Genomic DNA, 24,248 nt, shown 5'->3' with positions numbered 1-24,248 from the left:
AAACAATTACGCCTTGATCGATCAAGCCAATGCAATACAGGGAAGAAAAAATGGATTCTTATTTTTGATGAAGGTTACTAGACCCCTTTCAGAAAGTGCTTCAGTTATTTACCAAAACAGAACGCAAACTTGGTAGGTATCAAAATAGACATTTAAAATCTACCTCAAATAGAAATGTTGTTTCTAAGATATATCAGTCAAAGTGAAATTGTTTCAGCATTTTTCTTGTGCACAAGGTTCTCTGACCAGTTTTCTTGAGTCCTGTTCTAAATGTCTGGCAGTGGAATTGCAAATCACAGTGAATTATCACAAATTTGGTCAGATCTTTTAACTCAGAAAGTGTGCTATGTCAGATATTACCTCACCAAGTTATAACAAAAGGTTGATTGTCAAATTTTAGGTGATCTAAAAATACATGCAGTATCAGGCCCTGGGATCACGACGCAATCACGACTTCAGTCAAAATTTCAATCATTAAAATTGGTATGTTCCTTTCCGTTATTTCAGCTGAAATTTGTTTTACGATAACTTACCCAGAATTTAAGTTATCAGACAATATTTTGACCTTGTTATGTAAGAAATAACAAGTTTAAAATGATTTGAAATGATGACCTAAGTCTAAGATTGCTTTGTGATTACAGGCCCAGACGTTCTAAGTCTGAATTCAAGAAATGATCAGTAGAACAATATACACTGATTCCAGCTTTACTAATGCCACGCCACATCAGTTTGCAAAATGGGAGGGTTCTCTGTAATACTGAGGACAAGGCTTTTCTAAAAGACTTCCATTGTTACATTCTGATAAATAAGAAAACATTGCATGTCAGCATGCATTTGGGGTAGATTTCTTTCACCACTTAAGTATCTTCCTCAGCTTCAAATTTCCAGCTGAGTTGTCATCACTTACCTGTAATCCACAGAAACATCTTAGTAACTTTTTTTATATACATATACCAAAAATAAAAAAACCATACAACTCACCTCACCAAAACATCACAAGAACTATACAATGTGCATCTTTTTCTTTCTTCTTTTTTTTTTCTTTTTTTTTTTTACAAGAGCACAATTAATGTGTCACGTTCTACATTACACACATCACTATTTTAAAATTGTCAAATTACTACGACAAAGAACACCTATTACATGATCATTCCCAAGGCAGAGGTGTACAAGTGTACTTGAGCTGCAGTATGGACTATGTCAAAAGTACCGGTAAGATGCAACTGCTTTTAAGTTGCTCAGAGAAAGACATTGCTTCAACATACACTGAATATCAGGCAATATATACCTAGGAAAGCATTCAATACATACAAGACTAGATGGTAAAATGTCTTATTAATTAAAATATTAGCGTAAACATATCTTAATAATGAGACGTAAACATATTATTTACGCACCGGTGGACCTGTAGAATTCTAGAACTGGCCACAAATGGTCTTCAAAGGAACATTGCACATGACATGAAAAACAAGGAGCTCTGAACAAACCTTGTTCCTCTTCAAGGTTTTATAAATAAATTGATCTTCCCTTTTCACTGGCTAATAACAGGGCATTTGCATTTGAAAGATCATTCAACCTGTATAAAGGCAGTATGCCATCACGGCTCACCCATTTCATTTGCTTTTCATGTAATCAGTGCAAGATCTAAATATAATACATGTGTCTAGAAGGAACATTTTAGCACTATAATGCCATGCTCTCAATGGCAGCCTTCCATCCATAACCTCTAAACATGGTTACAAACTATGACCGTTTCTGTCATATTAGGAAAAAGAGATCTGGGAATAATTGCATGTTGTTATGGGCCTAGCATTATACAGGTGTCATGGTTGACAATAAGCAGAGCCCCATCATAATTACATGTGCACTAGTATTGACATAGGCCCTCATACAAAATAAAACTGGCTTTCAAAAGTGTTCTTTCTGGATGTAAAAAATACAGATGGTCCCATGATACTCAATCAAAACAAAACCAGCAAAGTACACGTATTCAATACCTGATTTATGGTGCCTTCATTGCACTTATCACTTCATTTGATAAAACGCTCATCAATACATGGACACTTCATATATTAAGTCCTGCACATGTAATAAACACATCATAAACAGTCCATCAATCAAGAGGGCATGGTCAAAACAATTTCTTCTCATCCACTTGATTTGCATTCACTTCAAAATGTGCTATTCTACAATTATACGTACAAGCAAGATACCTGTCAGATTTTCACAATGCTTGGTGCTTCTCTTCCCAGAATTCAGATGGCTGAACCTGCAGCCATTCAAAACAATAACGAATGGAAAACTGGGGCAGAGTGGTCAATACTTTAGCATGTGGTTGTTACATACAGCTCTGGAAGATATTCTGTTGGATCATCCTTCATAATGTCAAAGTGGAGGGGGCAAGAGTAGTAAAAATTCAACAGGTAATACACAAAAGTAACAATAAATGCTGGTCGTATTAAATATTCAGTTCTGCATATATTACAACAGAAGTGGCCTTTAGAACAGATTTAATACAAACATGTAGATATAGGTGTTCACAACTTTGGACTGTCTGACATTCCCCTGATGTGATATCACAGATCGTTGTCCACTGCTGCAGTAAGCATAGTGATTTACACGTACCTCTTGTTATCAGTTTCAGACTGTGCGTACATTTGTTTCAAGTCACTTGTTTTCAGTTACATGGGATGGTTTGCAAATGTGTATATGCTTAGATATGTTGCATGGCATTTCATTTTTTCACAGACATGCATTCATGGCAAGGTTTTGCACAAGGTGCCAAATAAATGTAGCGTTCAATTTAATTAGACAGAAGTAATACACTGTATACATTATAAGGTATTTTATGCAGCAGATGGGTATAGAAATAAGAACTAACATAACTAACTAAATAAGCATTCAGGTTATATAAAAGCATACAGAATGCTGCCTGAAACCATACTCCTGACTACGATGAATAAAAATAAAACAATATGTCTCCTTGTCTCAAGATCAAAAATATTGTACAGCTCATCTGGATAACCAGACAGCACTAAAATCACAATTATATTAGCTTTCAAAGATGGAACAAAATTTTCATTAAGAACTTACAATTTCTTCACATTTCTATTGAATAAAAAGCTAAGGCAACTTTGCAGTTGTGTGACTGGCCATCATGGTCTAATGAACAGATCAAAGACCTGTTGCTTGGTCAGTGCAAAAGATTTTCCTTACCATCACAAATATCTACTCTATTTCCAACAACTGTGAAGGCACCATCATATTCACAAGATATAATCCGAATTTGTTCATAGTTCATCTGAAAACCAGAACACTGCAGCACAAAACCTTAACCTTCTGGTTGCAGAAGCAATCATTCAGCGTTATCTATGGCTTTTCTAAGACAAAGAGAAAAAAACTAAATGAATACAGCGGTAGACCCTATATCAGACTGTACAATTAAACCCTGGGATTTTCTCACCGCCGAAAAAACAGGCATTACAGAAATTCAACTACGTGAACAGGCCTTGTATTAAATTCTGTGGTCTGAGCAAGTAAGAAAACACATGGCCAAAGTTAACATGAACACAAACTTAACATTACACATCATTTTATGTGACAAGAACGTTCCTCAGTAAATATGCAATAAAATGTCCCAATAAATCTGTCCAAAAAACAAGGACTAAGGACCCAATATGCCCAGATCTGAAATGTAAAAATATTGCAGTACTATTCGAAAAGTAAAATGTTTTGCAGCTGTCTCTTTGCAAATTGTTTGAAGATTTTGTTAAAATAGAGCACAGTAACCTCTTAATTTTTAACATTTTTCCACATATTTGTCTTCCTTAATTCTACAGTATCTGGAAGTTCTATAATACCATAACTGGGCATGTGTTTTTCAGGTAAAGCCTTTATGAACATTCTTCACATCAGTGTGCATACAAAATCATCTTACGCCATACGTTACCAAAATTTCATGTTTGAAATTTCACACTTGTAGGTAACATTTCTATGGCAGCTGTTTGCTGTACCTTAACAGCACGTTGCTCTAGAAATTCAACTTACAGGAGCAAATACTATTCATCTCCTTATAAATGAACGTTATCTTTTTTCTCTTGTTCTCAATTTAAGGTACTCTGCCAAAGACCATGGGGTCTTCCTGCTTGTGATTTATGGTTAATATATCTACAGGCCCTGCTTGTTTCTGGTAACCATATGGAGCCCTTTGTTTCTGCAAATTTAAGGTAACCATAAAGACTAATTTGTGCTTTAATTTTAGGCTTCTGTGCTGTGACTTATTCTATCTGTAGTTTCGTTTTTCCATGAGAAGCCTCCTTGTTTATGCAGTTTTAGTTTTACAGCTGGACAAGCCTTCTTTCTGCATGAGGTTCCACATTGCTGAGTTAAGTTTGTTTCCTGTAGGAACCATGGAACCTCCATGTTCATATAGCCTTAAATCACCATGTAGAGCCTCATCTCTGTAGTTGCAGATTACCCTCTGGAGCCTCCTGATGTCTGCAGCTATAGGTTACCTTATGGAGCCCCATGTATCTTGTTTTGTGGAGTTGGATTACCAGGTTTGATCCTGCAGGAGTATGTTCATGTAAGCAGACTCTGCATCAGCATGGAAGTTTAGGATAGCAGGATGCAGTTCATCATCTCTGAGAGGATGCCAAGTTTGACCAAGACCCTCTGAAACCTAGCAACAGAGAAAATAACTATGTCATCCTTTAACAAAACATACATGCAATTTGAAAGACTAATCAATCGAACTTTCAGGAACTAGTAAATTAATTACTACAGCACTTCTGAGTCTTTTGCTTTGCCACAGTATCACAGTATACTGGTTCAAATTTCCTATTTAACTTCCAATATGTATGGGTAAAATTATATGCACTACCTGAAATGTATTTCACCTGAAGTTCCGCTTTTCTTATGTGACAGGTTTTGCTTGGTTTTGATTTATCCACACTGACCTTATAGGGCCACTTGACAGTTTACTGTGAAGTTGATTAAATTCCTATTGGAAATGTTGGCATGAAAAGTATTACGCTTCTAGTGACTTGTGTGTCTAAAATTACATTTTCTCACGCCAAATTTAACATGAAATACAGTACATGTCAAACCATTTCAGTTTTCACAGCCATGTAAAGGCTACTTTTACCTGAGTATGCTGGTATAATACTCGGAACGTGCTTGACAAGGTAAGCTGGATAAACTGTGTAGATAAGCCACCACTAAATCCCCCACTAAATCATTTTAAAAATATACTAAATAAATTATATCAAAATAAGGTATGATACATTCCATTTTGTCATTGAAAACACTCACATTACGCAGATATGGCATGGACTATTTTACGAGTTAATACCACATTTAAAGATGGAGATAACTTAAAAATTAAATGAAGACTATGCAAAGTTAGTCATAAAAGTGACCTTTGATATTTTTTAAGAGAAAAAGACACTTAAAACTACATTTTGTTTGGTGGGTATTTGGGACCACCTTTTGGTATATACAGTCTTTGTGTTATAATGTTATAAATGAGGATGTAATACATGTTTAATAAATATATTAGCACTACAATTTGTTTGTTTTTTTCAGCTAACAAATGTGTTTTAAACTGGATTTTCATCATATCTATATTTTTAATATATTCATAAATATTATCATAATTCATATCAAATGCATATGTTTGGATAAAATCAACAAACTTATATTCAAACAAAATGTATTAGACATGCATCAAACTGTTATTTAGAACAATGTTGTGTTTTCTTCTCCTTTAGCTTTAGGCCAAGTCTTAACTTTTGTACATATTCCAGAAATAATTCCTACTGTCATACTTTGACCTTCGACAGCTGCATTGGGTGCCGACTTTAGATCAAAGCTTTAACATAAAATCTGACTTTATACCAGTACGCCAATTAGCTAATATACTTTTGAACAATTGGGCCCTGTAGTACATTTTCAAACTGCACAGTGCCAAATTACCACTATTAACTAGCTCAACTAGACATTGTACCTTGTGAGAGAAGTTGTCTGAAACCTCGCCAATATTGGCCCAGGTCTGGAGATCATCAGGGCTCTCCCCTTGGTGAAGACAGTTCTCCGGGAGGACCAGGGACTTTAGCTGATCTCCCCTCAGCCTGGCAATGGCCACCACATCTTCTTCTGACATCGCATAGCCTACCAAACAACGTGCACATGGACATCTATAGTTTATTGAACATTTTCGGGAGGTGCAAAAGGTACTGGTTATTTTATTTATTTAGTAGGAGTCACACGCCATACTCAAGAATATTTCACATACTGTAAATCTTCAACTTTTTCAACTGTTAATGTAATTTTTCCAGTGGAACTTGTGCATACAATTACTATGAAAATTCCTTAAAATGATTTGTTTGTGTCATTAAAGAGTTAGGGTATACAACATCGGCCAGCATTATGGAGGGAGGAAACCATAAAAGATATCAGTCTGCTCTTAACTGAAGGCTATCTAATGATACATGCAAAAAAGTTACCATCATATATGGTAAGTAGTAGTAAAACTGAATGAGACAAATAAAAAACAATGTGAACAATGTTGTATGTATGCTACCTTTGATATAAGTTATAGACGGAAGTTTGCATAACATTACAACCCAGTTTGGTCATTTACTCATTTTTAAGATTTGATTTATGTATTGGTGTTTTATCCTGTACTCAAGACAGCAGCCATCATCATGGTGGGAGGGAACTTTATTTTTAAAGAGTCAAAATAAAAATGACCTCAAAATGAGTCCAGGTCATCACCAAGCTGACTTTGTATCATGGAGATATTCATTATTTCAGACACACAGCTGGGTGTTAAACTGCAACTGTAGTACATTACACACCTTTAGATTACATTAGTTGACCTTAACTTTGATGAAGTCATACATGTCACTATGAAGAGTTCAAAATATCAAACATTTTGACACCAAGTAACACTATGCAAAACTTCTAGATTAAAGAGTTTCAGTTACTGAGTTATCCTTATATTTAATGTTGTGACAATTCCGCAACACATGTACACCTGTCATGTGTACATTAATCAGAAATCACTGGTGAGAGAAAAACTGACAAACCAATGAGTGTGAAATGCTCCAGCTTAGAGCATCGCCAGGCCAGCATGACGAACGGATCTTCTGGTGTAGTGGAGTGGTAGAGACTGGGTAGGCCCTGCAGAAGGCCATCCATTATGTACACTGAGCGCAGCGTGTTCCCGAAATGTGTTGCAATGTAATTGATGGCAGCCACATTAATGTTAGTGCAGAAAAACTGTCGAAAATGGACCAACGGCATATGAACCTGCAGGATGTCGAGGAGCCGGTGAGTGCCCTCCGTCGAGTGGATGAGATTTATGGTCACGCCGAGTTGTGGACAGTAGTTACGCAGCTTACGCCATGTCTCATTTCTCACGCCTTGGTGGTCTGGCTCTACGCCGTGTACGTGAAGCGTGAGCTTTCGCAGCTTGGCCTTCCGGTTGTTGGCAAACAGTTCAAGGAGGTTGTTTGTGAGATGATCGTAGTCAATGCTGAGAGTATGGAGGCAGGAAAACCGTTCAAACGGTGCCGTGTTCAGTTCAATAATGCCGTAGCTTTCCGAATCTTCCTTGATGCTGGCCAGGTGAAGAGATTCCAGGTGGTTGGAATGATGATCCGCCAATTGCAAGAGGAAATCACAGGAATACTGTAACAGCTCTTCAGCATAGCCTAATGAGAAGTGCTGCAATTTTCTGCTGTTTCTTAACACGGCTTCAATATTGTCCAGAAACCTACAGGAAAGAATGTGCAATGTAAAATTAAACTTACAGCCATCATATACACGGACGTGATAATTCTTAAGTATTGGATTTATAAACAGCAATCAAGTACATGTAAGTACATAAATACTCAACAGTAGTTTAACAATTCATTATTGTCACAATTATGACTAGCACATAATCCAATTGTAAATATAGAATATAACTCAGAGTAAGAATGAGAACACACCTATTCACACAGGTCTCCTTCACAACTCAATATAATGTGCAATACTACAAGTATGTACGTGTTACCAAGAGTATATAAATATTGTATTTGTAGAACTGACTATAAATAATCATAAATGGCTTATGATAATTGCATCAGCTTTCCCACTACTAGATGTTCTTGGCATTACAAAGACAATTTTCAGAGAGAAATATGTTATCTGACACATTAAACCCATTCTTTCACCTTTCTGGGCCCTGTGCTTTACTTGACAAGTGAGTGAGTGCTTAGGGTTTAACATAGTACTTCACAATTTTTCAGTCATATGACGACGAAGGAGTCCTTAGAGTGCCAACCCACCTGAGCCATTATACTGATACAGCTCAACCAGTTGCCCCGTTAATGCTGAACGCCATGCGAGGAAGCTACAACTTCCTCTTTTAAGATCTTAGGTGTGATCTGACCCAGGTTTGACCCTGGATTTACAGCCCCAGACACTGACGCTTTACCAAATGAGCCATCGGACTCTGCGCTTTAATTGGAGTGTTAACTGAGAAGGTGGTTAAGCCTAGCCCAATGGCTATGGAGAAGTCAACACGAACCAAGTCCCTTCCTGTGACGATGCTAGTTTTTACTTTTGATTCTCCCAAAATGATCAGTTATTACTGCGTGAATGGCCATATGGCTCGCCTGGGCCAACAGCAAACTTATGCACCTTGTGGGTAATCTGATGAGAGTTTTTTTGCTCATTTTTCTCAAAACGTTAATTCCTTTAAAATCTCTAGCTTTCTCATTAGCCAGAATAAAAATATTTCCCTACTGACCTACCACCCTATTCTTTCTGACATGGATGGGTTACCACCAACAACAAATTTTTAAGAATAGCCGTATTTACAGTTGTATCTGTTTATTGTTAAATGACAGGTCACAATGAGTAAGTATGACTGCTCTTAAGCTAGCGCTGTACTCCTTAGCAGCACAACATGGCTGCAAAACTGCAATGTGGCGTTAAGCCATAATCATTCATTCCTTATAAAACCAGGTTATTTGATAAAATATGAAGTGTATTTTGTGTACATATACAATGATTTTGTTATACAGTACACCTGACTCTACGTTAAAACACACCACTGGGTTTTACAGCACATCTTGCTCAATTAATCCATGAAACTTATGAATTTATTTTATAATCTTGGGGGATATAAGGATTGTTCTTTCCATTGTCTTATAGAATTTCTACAGTAACTGGGATTAATGACACTGAATAAGACTGGGTACTACTACTGGACATGAGGAGGATTGTGGATGAAACATTACGCATGTAGGTCACTTAAACCACATTAACACATGTTCAGTTGTTTTGTTGTCTTTTTTAACATGAATTTTAAGTTGTGCAAAATTCTCAAGTGCACTGCATATACAGTGAAAAACAGTACAATGAAATTATAACAAAAATACATGTTCTCTTCCTGTCCCAGGGAGATGGCCTATAGGGGAAAGTGTCCAAAGGGAAAATGTCTGTGGTCCTCATTACTACCCATAAGATCATACCAGACTATACACAACACTGATCTCTACTAGAGCATAGTATGTGGGATGCTTCATCAGCGTGTTCTGTTTATGGTCAAACTTTCGAGTCAAGCTAACCCTGACCAGTGAAACTGTTCAGTTTGATTTGAAGATCATAATCATGCACACAAGGCCTACATGTATGAATGTGTGCGTTCGGTTTTACGTTGCACCTAACATTTTCAGTTATATGACAAAAAGGAGTCATTAGGTGTATGTACACATACTGTGTCTTCTTCTCGCAAGGCGAGTCAATTCCTCAAAGTGCTGCCGTCACTGAAGTACAATGCCAAAGACACTAGACATGACAGTCAGAACTTTCACATTATACTGACTTCGGGCAAATCAGTCACTGCCCTAACCTCTCATTGTGGAGTGACAAGCAAGGCAGCCACAAGTATCATGTTGAAGTCTTTTAGTACATAGGTTCGCTGTCCCATGTGAGTAAAAAGAAACTGTGGGTCTAGTAAAACTGGAAAGCTACTAGTCCTGTTTGGCTTGTAAAAAATTTGGTACTGCAATTCTTCAACCTTTCTGCATATTTGCCAGGTGTTTTTTTCAAATCACATTCTGATGGTATATGTGATAAAATTATACTTTCGGGGCAGCCCTGAAATTGATCAATCAAACTAATGGTTTTTTTTGTCTCCAAAAGCAAATTAAAAATGTGCATAAACTGCACTGAGATTTCTTCTCCTTTCATATGCAAAAAGGTTGATGAACTATGGTAAATGCACATGTAGTTCAAACAAGTGTATCTGTTTCACTAAACCATTAAATATTTCTGCTTGTTTCTATTTTTGCAAGCTTCTTTTTTTTTTTTCCAAGGAAGATTCTGTTCTTCATTCAGCAAGGTACGAGGCTGTCCAGTGAGGGACTTCAGACTTGACGTTCAACAGCTCCAGTTAAGGCTGTACTGCACTTGCGAGTCCTAAATTGCAGCACCATTTTAAGCAGCACCATTTCCAAACCCTAAAGTAAATTGAATTTCACTATGTGGCGGTTTATTTATAAAGTGGGGAGGGGCATAATGACAACAGTTCAAATGCTACACCATGTGCATTCACACCAACAATGTGTCAGGGTCATTTCTAAGTCAATGGGTACAACGAAGCATGGTGCAAGGTGCATGGCTGCACGACGCTGAGAAGAATGTAATCGATGCAGATGTTCAGCATGCACTGAGCTTCTCTCCTAGAAACATGAATGTAAACAGCACCACCAACTTTAATCCTGCGGAAAATGCCATTTCTTTCTGGTTCCAATAACTTTTAAATAGAACTTTGTACCTCAGTCTTAAGCTAATTTTAAGACATGTAGACCACCAGCTTTTTTTTGGTGGCCACTAGCTCACTCAGCAGTTTTTATTTTATGTCTATATGTCCCTCATATGTACGGCATTTAAATGAATTTTATGAATGAAATACACTTGAGTGACTTGACTTACATGTATGCCTCAGTTATATTTGAATAAAGTTCTACCAGTGATCAGAATTCTTCATTACCAAAAAAGATAAAAACAACAATACCAAATCGCATGCATAGTACACTTTCTTTGGTGAAAAAACCAAAATAAAATTTTGGTGGGCTAGTAATATTTGATGAGAGTTAGTAACAAAAATTTCAGCACCACTGGCCCTGCTGTATCACTGTTAAGACTGTATCACTGTTAACCATTTCTAAAAGGCGTTTGATTTGGTAGCTGGTTTTGCCAATATAGGGAAAGGTAATTCTGATCGGTGCCGGGTCTCTGATTGGGCATTGCTGTGTGCTGGATGATTTTTACACACTGAAATGGACTAAATTCACAGCTAACAGACAAATGTGCGTGTATCTTTGTGTAGCTGATGCATGAAAACATGAGAACACTGGTACATGTTTTTCAAATGCAGTCGAAAAATCCAAAGAAGGAAGATTGACTTTATGCAGAGCTCTTATTACACTGAGGCTCATCAGTAGGCAGTGAAGGCTACAGTGCAAAAATGGATCTGATGTAATCATTTAGCATAGTAAATGTTAAATTGTTGCACTATAAACTTGTGACGGACAGCTTAATTTATTTACCCTAATCCTCAACCTTATTGCACATGAAAAGAGCAAATTTCAGTGCAATTTATGCACATTTCTAATTTGATTTTGGAGACTAAATTACACTGGTTTCATTTGCCAGTGTGTCAGGGCTTCACAAAAATTTTATTAGTCAATACAGAAAAATGCATTCAGAATATACTTGAATAAACATCTTGCAAACCTGTGAAAAAGTTGAGAAATTACAGTATTTATTTAATTGGTGTTTTACAGCTATACTCAAGAATATTTCACTTATAAGATGGCGGCCAACATTATGGTGAGAGGAAACTGGGCAGAGCCCAAGGGAAAACTCACAACACACAACAGGTTGATGGCAAAAAAGGCCTGCTTTCAATAAAGTTATGTCTGATCTCTTTGAATGTTTATCATAGTGCATCTGTTTATATTAAAAATCTGCACCATATGTATTTACATATAAAGATCCAAGAGTCAAAAACTGTGGAATACAGTATAATTAGATTGCTACGCACGCCACACAAATTGCACTGCACCTCATTCCAGTGGAAAAGCCAGAGTATAGGATTTTTCATTTCATTCAGTAATTATTGAGGCAGGTGAATGTCAGATATAGGTTTAAACAAACCTCCATTTTTTATTTAATTCAACTTCCTAACACTGTGCTAGGCCGATAACCTAATCATGCAAGCTACATCTGTGCCCCACCTTACTCCTCCCCACCACTTCACGCGTATGTCAGCTGTATATATGGCTAATGTTATTTTCACAGCTTCATTTTAACGTTTGGTGCTGTAAACGTAACCCGAGTGTAGCAATTACTGTCGACACTATTCTCTTAAAATCGTTTCCCCTGGCGAAACTCAATGTTCCACATATGCTTCCTCGGTTTGTTTACTTCCGTTAGCCCCCAACTGTCAAACTGCGTCACAAGTAAATAAAGAGGCCATGTAGCACTACTCTCTAACCAAATTCAACTCAATCTGTTCAACATACGTACCTATCCACAAGATCTGTTCCTGCAACGGAGGGCCATTCCACGTGGCAACTCGAAGGTCGTATGGATAATGCTTGTGTGTTTTTATTGTTGGCCAGAACGTCCAGAATTCGGCAGCACTCTCTGACCTCGATGGAGTTATGTGAGTTGAACTCGATAGTGGTTTCTCGGACAAATCGTCCGCAGGTGTCTGCCAGAAATTTCGCCTGCTGTCGATACATCGAACCCAGTTTGTAAGTGACTTTCTGCCATAATGTCGGGTGAAATAAGCAGCTTCTCCATCGTTTGCACACCGAAGACGTTTTCAGTCTGTCTTTTCTCGAAAGATAGGATAAAATCTCCACTATAATGACACTGGGTAACGTTCCCCAGTTCGGCCCGGCTGCCATCTTCCAAATTTGTTTTGTACGTCAATGTCACGTGCACTAGTTTTTACTGGAGAGCTTCAAACGTAGGGGGCGCTGCTTACTTCAAAATTATGGCGCGAAATTTTCAGCTGATTTGACAGGTGCTACATGTGTATTGGCCAGCCTGACAGAAACCGTTGAGGTTCAGAAAGGGGGAACTGACAGTTTCATGTCCATCAAATATGGATTAAAAGTTAATGCGTGCATTTAAATTCCACTTTCCCCACTGTTGAGGCGGGGGTTGTTTTTTGTTTGTTTGTTTTTGTTTTGCTTTATTCTCTCTCTTGTGATTAAAACATATCAACAAATTAAATAATCATATGATGAATTTAAATCGACCTACATGTAATAAAGAACGACACGAGACCTGTGTCAGCTATAAGAACTGGTATATTTAAATTAACAACAACAACAACAAAAAATTCATGCACAAATTTCATGTTGTCTGTTCTGGAGGCTGTGTAGTTGAGGACCTACTACTAGTTGGTTGTGCTTTATCCAAAACATGTCCCAGTTACGTGATGACCGGCTTCGTTGGTAGAGCGCCCGCTTCGGGGGCGGTAGATCCAGGGCCTATCCTATGTCGGGTGACACCTAAGACCTTAAAAAAAGAAGTTGTAATTTCCTAGCTTGGCGTTCAGCATTAAGGGGATAGTGCTACGACTGGTTCGGGCGGCGCGGCTTAGGCTACTTGCCTTCGGTAAGTCGTCTCATTGAAGCAGCGCTAGATAAAAGAGCGGGGGAAATCCGTCCTGCAACAAGGAGGCACATTACATACACTCTGAGGACTCCTTCGTCGACTGAAAACTTGTGAAGTACGACGTTAAACCCCAAGCACTCACTCACTCAATTACGTGATGCCAGACATGTTTTATCTAAAACTATATTCAGCACCAGCCTATATCGTATCAGCTTAACGCCCTGTCAGATAACTGTTATAATCGTCCAAGGAATATCGTCAACAGATAGCTTTTGGTCAAGGCATTGAGGTGCACGAAAGACTTAACACCAGATACCTCAGGCAGTAAAGTTAAAAAGCCGAATGTGAAATGGATTCTTAACAGCTAATGACCAAGAGGAAACCGTGAAATACTGAGCAAAATCTACACAAAGGCCTACACCACGCCAAACTAATGCCTGCACGTAGACCTATATCTATCGTACTGGTATCTACCACAAAGGATAGAAAGTGTATGGCGGGCTGTTATATGTACCCATGCAAAACTTGACTTCATTGCTTGACATCTTTAGAGACGTCCGTTAATCCCAGGTTGACATAATGTGACATGCCTATACAGTACCACACTGGAATCCTACAACTGCCCCAACGTAAATGTTTTTATATACATACATGTATATAGCAAAAGAAAAAAGTCAAAAAGGTAACAAAATGGCGAAGATATACCAGCGTTCATCTTAGTTTGCGCGCTACATGGTTACACTTGAATAAATACATAGAATATGGTTATATATGGTTATATGGAGTACTTGGCAAGATAGGCAAACGTGGACGCATTGTATACATTGGTCCATATATAGCACACATATCTGTGCAACCCATCATCATGACTTGCAATATATGTGTGACACCCATCGTAATTTAACGTACCATGATAATATATTAATATAAATGTTAGTCTCAGGACAGGTTTTCGCATACCAGCCGTCAAACAAAATCGTCGATGATCGGCAGGACTTTTCCATAAAAATTGTTCAACACAAACCACCAAAAAACTGAGAAAGTATATGAAGTACGAAATTAAGACGGATTAATGCAAAGAGAATTGAGCTGTCAAAATTTTTAAAAGACACCGCAAAGACGCAAGGAAGGAATAAAAGTAATCGGAATTCAAATCAAGTACCATGGTATATATAGCTTATATGTTGTCGTTAAACAAAATACCACATGTAGTATGCATTTGATTGCAACTGTTCATATATCCAGTGTCCTCCATGCCTGGCTTTGATTGCAACTGTTCATATATCCATCGAGGCGATCTAATCCAAGACGACGAAAATATAAAACAAGACCTCCTAACAACGCCCTATACAGCATTTTTCTTTTATATGGTGGCGGTCAGTTTTTTCTTTGGAAGCCGAAGCAGACCTTCCCACATACGGCCGGAGAGGAAGCTTGAGAGCTTGAGCTCGAATTGAACTCACAGTAACCGCATTAGAGGCTATAGTGGATCATTGCGCCGCTTACCACCTGGCCCACATAGCTCCCCCCCCCCCCCCCCACCGAAATATGTATTAACGGGCATTGGAACAACAAGATAGCAAATGTGCATCAAGAATTGAAAAGTTACAGTGTTCACTTATTCTTATTTCATTTCTATATTAATGACAGGAACACTGAATTTAAGATCACCACTTAATAGTTTCAAAAATCCTTCCGTGAAAACAGGGCCATTTAATGCTGCAGCAATAAGGGCGTTTGGACCATTGAACACCAGGCATGACCCTCAAGTACATGTCACGCATTTCCCAATTTTCATTTTAAAGAAAAAGCAAGTTGATTGATATAGCGGAATTTTACATTTCAAGAACTGAATAGTGTTTCAGAAAACTGGCATGCAGAAAAAACAGAGGCAACAATTGTTCACCGTAGTATCCTACTGGGCCTATGCACGTATATGCTAATTTTCGACATGATACTCCTCATGACTCCTTGTCGTTATATGACTAAAAAACTGTTATGTACGACGTTAAACCCCACTCATTCATGCATTCATTCTTTCATTCGACATGATGCTTCACTGAAGTAGGAATAAATACAACATTAGAACCACACTTACTCAACCAGGAGACACTGTCGTGATACTGACGGCAAGAGATAGTGTAATAAGCAAGTGGTTATAAACCAAGAACTAATGAGCCATGCAATCAGACTGGCCCAGGTAGGTATGCTCTGCACTTTTAATATACGACATCTTAGTACGAACACTTTTCGTAACATGATACTAGTATGCATCTGTTTTCAACGTCTAATTGGGACGCTCTTCACTGCTGACCGGATGAACCGGCAACGATTGGCGTATTGGGCTGCATTTCCGTCAGATCTGTCATCTGTAAATCGGCTTCTTCGTCAATCTGCCGGAACGCTGCGTTCTCTTGGTGTTCCTGGTGGATCTCTTTAGACTTGTCACCAAACACGTATGTGTCGTCATATAGAGTGTTCCGCCTTTTCTGCCTTCTTGTTCTGCCAAGGAAAGTAAATATAAGTATTGCCGAGTTCAGTATATTCTATGCTCAAATCCAGATAGACCTCTATATGTGTTCAGTGAGAAAATCTATGGAGATGTATATGCTACATGAGTACCGCGTGCACGTCTTGTGACGGATGGCTTTTATTAGCGCGATATATACACGCCAACATTTAAAATAAATGAGAAAATAAACATCTACATATACGTAATGCCTGTGTACTATTCCATTCTATGCTTGGGTTTATTAAAAACGAATGCCCCACACAGGGAAACATCGATTATTTAGAAATGAATAAGTATGTTTAAATTTTCGGCATGTATACATGCGGACAATACATGTACGTACTTAACACACACACCCACACCAACAAAGATGGCCACCACAATGACGATTGCCAGCGTCAGTAGAACAATGGCGGTCACTTCACCACGCTCTAATCTTTCCTTTATTTCCTGTCCTGAGGTGAAACAATACAGTAATACCAATGACAATATATCACATTTATACGCTTCAGTATACGAGGAAAAGTTAGGTCTGTAACAGAAGAATATGAATTCGTGTATCCATTTATTTGATTGTTCTTTGGCCCCATCCACTTACACGATGCCAGTCTATTTTATGTAATTAGTTGTTACTATAATCAAGACTGTTCGGTTAGGATTTTGGATGGAGGAAACAGTTGTCCCCTAAGTAAACCACCGACCTTTGGCAGTTGGTGGGATATACTTCATCTAATGCGAAATCCTGCTTCTCAACGTGCCTTTAATTCAAACTGATAGACTCGTGTTCACGTGTCCGATAACCTGCAAATCTCGCTCTTAAACGGCCTCCGTTCAGTTATTGTCATAAAGGCCCCACCAGCAGTTTAGTATACCAAACTGCATATAAATAAATAGTAATTGCAGATTTCATCAATGGATAAGTTAGAAAAACAAATAAAGATCTAATCTTTGCAGGCATTTGTGCATGTACGTTTTCCAAGATACATTAATATCTCACCTATATGCACCTATCTATTCCTTACTTTCTGGAGCTTATTTCAAGTAATGGTGTTATACTGGCTTGTGTTATTCCCCTGGTAATTAGCAAATTGCACAGGCCTTTATTTAACTGCTGTACTCATGGTTTTATGCCTCACCTACACTCTTCTTTGTCGATGTATCCGTCGGTTTGGATGTTGGCGTCTCTGGTGTTTCTGACGTTTCTGGCGTCTGTGGCGTTTCTGTCGTCTCTAGTGCTCTCGTCCCCGGCGTTTGCATCGAAACTGAATTGAATTTTTGTGTGAGTGTTATAGAGAAGGAAAACTCAGAAAGGAGAAGAAAACAAAAATAATGCAAAAACCAGATGAAAGAGCATGAACACTTATTTGCAGATACGGTCGTTAATATTTTTTGAGATTTTTTTTCAGGAGGATAGGGTATCGGAAAATATTTTTGTATGGTGTGTTACATCCTCATTTATAACATAATTACGCAAAGATAAAATATACCAAGATGTGGTCCCAAATACCCACCATATAAACATTGTGCTCAACTGTCCTTAGAAGCATACTGAAGGCCACATTTACAACTAACTTTTCACACTCTTTCGCCTGAACGTTATGTATTTTTTTTTATTTTTTCTTCACTTTTGAGGATTTTTCACCTTTATTATGGATGCCAGTTGTATAGGTAAAGGGAACGGGGTAATTGCCTGATTGAGGAAGACAAGTTTTCTTCAACGAAGTTTTTGCAGAGTACCTTCGTCAGACGGTGCCAAGAGAACACCAACCAAATGTATCCTGTAATGCTTACTATGATAACTTACTATTATATTTCTTATGTATCTGTTACAAAGATCCTCACAGTCAACACACAAGTGTAATATATAGGAACTATATAGGCATGAAACATCAATCAAGTGAATAACAGAAACAGGCCTACATGTATATGTCACATCCAATAAACAAAAATATTCCTCCACCCGCTAGTCTATAGCTCTGCACAATATATAGCGCTATACCATTGCTTTTCGGTGTGGCCGCAGTTGATTGGTTGATCTTGGGTGTAAGACTGGACATCGCTGAAAGTGAGGCTGTTGAGTTGGCCGTATTTGCAGATCCATTGGTGGACGTTTCATTGCCTGAAAATGTCGCATTTGATGGCGCTGTAAACAAAGCAGGAAAAAGTCGCAACATGATTGCTTACGACCATTTACTTAATATGTGTGTGCACAGACCTTTGGAAAGGCTCGGCAACGACTTGTTCCTGTATAGGCCTAGTTATGACGATAGTTATGAGGGAGAAAATTATGATTATATTTATGAATATATTAAGAATATAAATATGACCAAAATCCAGTTTGAACACATGTGTGATTTGGAAAGACAAATATATTTATTAAACATGTGTTACATTCTCATTCATAACATTATTGCGCAGACAATTTACGAGAGATGGTCCTAAATGCCTACCATAAAAAATTATTGGAATTATCACATTAACAACAAACTTTGCACACTCTTTCATCTGAACTTTATGTAATTATAATGTTTTCCCCACCTTCAAATAAAATGTGTAATTGCATTACTATAGATATGTGATCCCTCACCTGCACCATCGAATTCATCCTACACCTATGTAACCATTTATGCTTTAGGCTTTTCATGATTCGTATACACCTGAATTATCTGCTGGCTGAAATTAAAGAGTAATGTTAAACAGAAAATCCTTGGACAGACTTTCATAAAAATTTATGAATTATTGCGAAAACTTGAGACCATTGGAGTTTCAATCTTACCAAGCGTAATCTTTTTCGTTGTGTTGGTTGTTGTTGGGGCGGCCGTTTTGCCAGGCACCGCCGTTGACATATTAGCTCCTATAGTGGACGCTCCTGGCAGAGACGTTGACGTATTAATTCCTATGGTGGACGCTCCTGGCAGAGACGTTGATGTATTAGATCCTATGGTGGACGCTCCTGGCAGAGACGTTGACGTATTAGATCCTATGGTGGACGCTCCTGGCAGAGACGTTGACGTATTAGATCCTATTGTGGACGCTCCTGGCAGAGACGTGGACATATTAAATTCTATTGTGGACGCTCCTGATAGAGAAGTTGACGTATTAGATCCTAATGTGGACACTCCTGGCAGAGACGTTGACGTATTAGCTCCTATGGTGGACGCTTCTGGCAGAGACGTTGACGTCTTAGATCCTATTGTGGACGCTCCTGGCAGAGACGTGGACATATTAGATTCTATTGTGGACTCTCCTGATAGAGACGTGGACGTATTAGATCCTAATGTGGACGCTCCTGGCAGAGACGATGACGTATTCGATCCTATTGTGGACGCTCCTGGTAGATACGTTGCCGTATTAGATCTTATGGTGGACGTTCGTGGGGGAGACGTTGGCGTATTAGATCCTACGATGGACGTCCCTGGTTGAGACATTGACGACGTCACTGAAATTAGATAAAACTAAATTGCACTTTCACTTCGGGCATATTTTCATATATAGAGGGGCCTCCGTGGCTCAGTCGGTTAGCGCGCTAACGCAGCGTAATGACCCAGGAGCCTCTCACCAATGCGGTTGCTGTGAGTTCAAGTCCAGCTCATGCTGGCTTCCTCTCCGGCCGTAAGTGGGAAGGTCGCAGCAACCTGCGGATGGGTTTCCCCCGTGCTGTGCCCGGTTTCCACCCACCATAATGCTGGCCGCCGTCGTATAAGTGAAATATTCTTGAGCACGGCGTAAAACACCAATCAAATAAATAAATATAGAGAAATAAAACGAAAAAAATAACTCATACATTGAGATCCATACATTACCTTACATGTACTTTATAATTAAAACCACGTCAGCTATGCATGCACATATTTTGTATGAAATATGAAAAATGATGTCATAGTTTAGAAATAAATCGTTGGCATGTTCAACTGCAAATAAATTCACTCGCACCGGCCGCAACAAACGTGTGTATAGGTGGGTGATGTATTCATCGTCTACAGGGCCTATAGACCATTTTAGAATCAGGCTGCGCCTGATTCTAAGATTTCAGGTTTTCCACATTTACTGTACTAAAATGAACAACAAAGGCTATATAAAAGTCATTATTGTTTGATCAAACACATCAATTGCCAGCAAGATTGGTTCTTATTTATCTGTACCTGCGTCTGGCTAAACACACAACTTTGGCTACTATGCAATTTAGAGTTAGATTTTCTTTATTTTTCACGAATAACATGAAAAGACAGAAAGTATTTAAAAATTATATCAACAGTTTTGTAATTCTTTATTTTCTGTCGATCAAATACGGCTCTTTTGCGTAGCCTTTTACGTAGTGAAACAATTTCGCCAAAGGCGCTAACCTGTGGCTGTCATATAAAAGCCCCAATGTTGCGCCTAGAACCACGACCCCTAAACTCGGCGCACTAACTTCTATAATTTCTGCTCCGCACTGTTTTATACCCTGGGGTCACAGTGGCAACTGGGCCATTGCCTAAACATGCCGGGGTAACCATTTAAAACTTTTAATTTTCAGAATGTAACTTTTACGCCTTTCTACCTTTTAGATCCCCATCTCCCGATGCCCCAAAATGGCTGAGATCTAATCTATGGCAATCTAGAGTCGCAAAGTTTCCGAGGCATTGGCGATCCCTGGTACTTGCCCTATATAATGTGGTGTTATAGTCAGCCCCCACCCCCACCCGACTTTCCAGTCAGTGGAGTTGTGCATGCGATCGAATCTCTCTCGATCCAATTTTTTTGGTGGTTTCGGTTTATCAGGGAAGGAAATTTTCAATGTATTATATATGCTCTGTCGATAACTGTATAATATAGGCCTTCCATGAATATGTTTTACCATTACCTTTCTGAGTAGTTGTCGTTGATTGGTTCATCTCGGATGTCATATTGGGAGTCGTCGTGACGAAGGTTGTTGAGGAACTACCGATTGAAGTCTCATTGGCTGACAATGTCGCATTTGATGGCGCTGTAAGTAAAGTAAGTAAATATCACAAAATATGATTGTATACGCAGTCATTAACTGAATATATGTACAGATACGTCGATCTACAAATACATGTGTTAATAGCGTTTAAATGCCTATCTTTGATATAATATGAGTTTCTTTTACCTCCAGCATCGAATTCATCTTCCACCCACACTGTATCTTCGTTGCTATAGAAACCCTGTAAAAACATATTATAGTTAAGTATAAGTTTATAATTTCATAATTTAAAAAGATTTAAATCATTTTATATACCGCTCGAATCAGTTGTATACGATATGGCACATATCATGTTATGTATATATGCATTTCTGACCTAAAAATGTTTTTTGCGTTTATTTATTTATTCCGTTGGTGTTCTACGCCGTATAAGAATATTTCACTTATGTACGAAGGCGGCTAGAAAGGAGAATTCTGGGCAGAGCCTGGAGAAAACCTCAGCCATTGGTAGGAAGCTGATTTCCTTCCAACGTTCGACCGGAGGGGAAGCAAGCATGAGCTGGACTTGAATTCAGAGCGACCTCATTGGTGAGAGGCTCCTGGTTCATTGTGAAGAAAGATCTAAAATTTCCCACATTCCGATCAACATCATTGCCAAAATTCAATGAAATGCCATCGACACAAGGTCAGTGAGAAGAACATTTACGAGCTAACTCGAATAATTAAGAATTTGGTGATCTCAGTTTAAAAATCTCAGGTTGGTGACGCCAAGCTTAGAATCACCACAAGTATGTAGTGCTAATGTTTGCAAACCAAGTACGTAAAACATAATTTGAATGGTGAGAAAACGTTTTTCTGTAAATAGTCTCTTTCTCTACATATATAGTATGCACACCTATATATTGCTTATAAATGGTCTAAAAAGAGAAGCGTTAAGACAGTAGGTCGAAAAAAAACAAACATGTAAATTCATGTAAGTAACTGTACTGATTCATTTATTTATCTAGCCAACAATCCTATTTAACCAACAGTATATTAAGCCCATGCATGTAACTTGACAGTGGATGGAATATAAATATTTCATCCTAAAATTAATCCTATCCACGTACATGTTTTTCCGATTTATACGCGAATTAAGCACTTTAGTCTGAAACCAGAGTCATACCCAGAGACATCAACAATGGTATTTGCTACTGCCTCGCTTAGCGTTCAGCACTGCGAGGCTCGAGCAAAAAAACAGGACTGGTTGGTCCGGTGTCAGTATAATGTCACTGTGCGGGGTCTCAGTGATAATGTCACTGTGTGGGGTGTCAGTATAATGTCACTGTGTGGGGTGTCAGTGATATTTCAGTGGCAGCAGAAAGTTGGAGGAACTGACTCGCCCTGCCACAAGAGGACAGCATATATGTACACACACTTCATGACTCCTCGTCTTCATATGACTGAAAAATTGTTAAATACGACGCTGATCCCAAGCATACATACATATGCACACATACATAGCCCGCAGGTGGCGATTTTGTTCATAAACAAATACATGCACTGATATAAATCGTGCGTACTTTTGTTTGATTGACACTGGTATAAAAGGGGTGACATCAGCAGAGCAGTAATTTGCATAAAACCCGCATGAGACACAAAGACTCTTAAATCAAAAGTGAAAGAACATTTAATCTCAGCAGTATGTTTTAGTAATCTCTAGATCAGTTGGTGAATAAACACAACATAATGTAGGCCTATTATTTGAAGTAATATGGTGTACGTCACCGATAGAAAATGTACTTCAGTCTTAAGTGGTAACGAGAAACGATAGAAGGCACTGAACAGTAATATAGTTCTATACCTCTACGTGTTTATCCGACACAGAGAACTTGGTAGACCTGTATAGCGAAAATCATTTGATTAGACCTAAATGTACAAGTAGTAGCTCAACTTTGTTCAGATAATAATTATTCGTATATATTTTGTGGAAACGAATATGCCGTTTGTGAAGTGTGATTTAGAAAAATAGAAAAAATAAAAACTAATAAGTTACGGCATCAACTAGCAAAGTAATTTACCTGCGAATCTGTCAACACCTGTGTACAATGACCAAATAGAAGGAATGCAGGTAGAAATAACGTAAAAAAGGCAGAAGACGACATGTTATAGGTAGCCAGTAGGGAATCCTGTGTAAAAAGTTAACATATAGGCATACGTGTATATACAAAAAGCGGGACAAAGACTTGACAACGGAAGCTTGCGCGGCCTAACGACGGTGAGTATCTCTGATAGCGCTCTGCTCTGAGTAACATCAAAGTTCAGCTATCCAGCTACAGGCCTATACCGCGTATATGGGTGAAATTTCAACTGGAGAGGGCGTGTACGTAGCTGTGTCTGACCTCTACATACTTTATCAATCACATTATAGCTGACATCAGATAACCCCGGTAGTAACATATGTGTATGCTACCTGCATAAAGATTTGCCGAAGTTTCTCATCACAATTGACCAATCTCAAGAAAGTTAATTTCAGTGCAAAGTACACTGCAACAGCGAGTCTTCGTTATCTTTGATATATAGGCAGGAACACGCACTAGCATACATATTATTTGCCCACACAGACTAATAGACTCAGTCTTACAGTTTTGCACGGGGTAAAACGCTAATCAAGTAAACAAATATAGTTTTGAGTCTCCATATCGGTGTTCACGAAATACATATTATCATACGTATTGCATTCCAGACCAATACATGATAAAGTTCGATTTTACGTCAAAATACAGATTTTTGTTACTGTGCTCACCGCTGTAATTCCCTTCCTTTTATCTGCACATCGTGTGGTGTAAAAGACAAATCGACATCGACTGAATTCGAACTTTCTGTCAGTAAGCTATGGGCCTTTCAGATGACGCAAATCACTACATCTATAACTGAAGTCCGATGTAGGGAGATTTTATTTTTTTTAACTCTTAAAGTCCTTGATTTTGTCTGACACCACTCTGTACTTTGTCGGCAATGTGTCGTATGTAGTAACACAGATCATATGCGGCATTCCTATATGTCATGTCACCTACCGTAGGCTACTTGTGACAGAATGACGATTCCGTTTTTAACCACGATTTTAAATAAAATTTA

At 38.4% G+C, this 24,248-nt stretch overlaps 2 protein-coding genes across 3 annotated transcripts; both read right to left on the bottom strand.

Moving 5' to 3' along the window:
• Positions 1-1,033: 1,033 nt before the first annotated feature.
• Positions 1,034-12,977, bottom strand: LOC135472191 (F-box only protein 33-like). The gene is made up of 4 exons (XM_064751570.1): positions 12,592-12,977; positions 7,092-7,780; positions 6,008-6,171; positions 1,034-4,681 (listed from the first exon to the last, which is right to left on the bottom strand). The coding sequence occupies exons 1-4, from the start codon at positions 12,975-12,977 to the stop codon at positions 4,553-4,555; spliced, it is 1,368 nt and encodes a 455-aa protein (XP_064607640.1). The 3' UTR covers positions 1,034-4,552.
• Positions 12,978-14,470: 1,493 nt separating this feature from the next.
• Positions 14,471-23,427, bottom strand: LOC135473805 (mucin-5AC-like). 2 transcript variants are annotated; one of them, XM_064753704.1, is made up of 8 exons: positions 23,192-23,427; positions 21,318-21,372; positions 21,051-21,173; positions 18,984-19,646; positions 18,207-18,350; positions 17,344-17,469; positions 16,551-16,662; positions 14,471-16,197 (listed from the first exon to the last, which is right to left on the bottom strand). In XM_064753704.1, exons 1-8 carry the CDS (start codon positions 23,273-23,275, stop codon positions 15,999-16,001), a joined length of 1,506 nt encoding a protein of 501 aa, XP_064609774.1. In that variant the 5' UTR covers positions 23,276-23,427; the 3' UTR covers positions 14,471-15,998. The 2 variants fall into 2 exon arrangements, with proteins under 2 accessions (XP_064609774.1, XP_064609775.1); XM_064753705.1 differs by having other exon boundaries at positions 18,207-18,326.
• Between the last annotated feature and the right edge of the window lie 821 nt (positions 23,428-24,248).

Source organism: Liolophura sinensis, chromosome 8 (assembly GCF_032854445.1).
Source record: "Liolophura sinensis isolate JHLJ2023 chromosome 8, CUHK_Ljap_v2, whole genome shotgun sequence".
In the NCBI taxonomy this organism is placed as follows: domain Eukaryota; kingdom Metazoa; phylum Mollusca; class Polyplacophora; order Chitonida; family Chitonidae; genus Liolophura; species Liolophura sinensis.
Note: the sequence above shows the minus strand (reverse complement) of the source record. Positions and strands in the feature narration are given on the sequence as shown.

Excerpts from the sequence above, each read along its gene's own strand:
- LOC135473805 (XM_064753704.1), bottom strand. The coding sequence starts at position 23,275 with ATGTCGTCTTCTGCCTTTTTTACGTTATTTCTACCTGCATTCCTTCTA. Across the intron at positions 19,647-21,050 it reads AACGACAACTACTCAGAAAG|TGACGTCGTCAATGTCTCAA; the intron begins GTAATGGTAAAA and ends ATCTAATTTCAG. Across the intron at positions 17,470-18,206 it reads GGCCACACCGAAAAGCAATG|TTTCGATGCAAACGCCGGGG; the intron begins GTATAGCGCTAT and ends AATTCAATTCAG.
- LOC135472191 (XM_064751570.1), bottom strand. The coding sequence starts at position 12,977 with ATGGCAGCCGGGCCGAACTGGGGAACGTTACCCAGTGTCATTATAGTG. Across the intron at positions 6,172-7,091 it reads GGAGCATTTCACACTCATTG|GCTATGCGATGTCAGAAGAA; the intron begins GTTTGTCAGTTT and ends GTTGTTTGGTAG. Across the intron at positions 4,682-6,007 it reads CAGACAACTTCTCTCACAAG|GTTTCAGAGGGTCTTGGTCA; the intron begins GTACAATGTCTA and ends CTCTGTTGCTAG.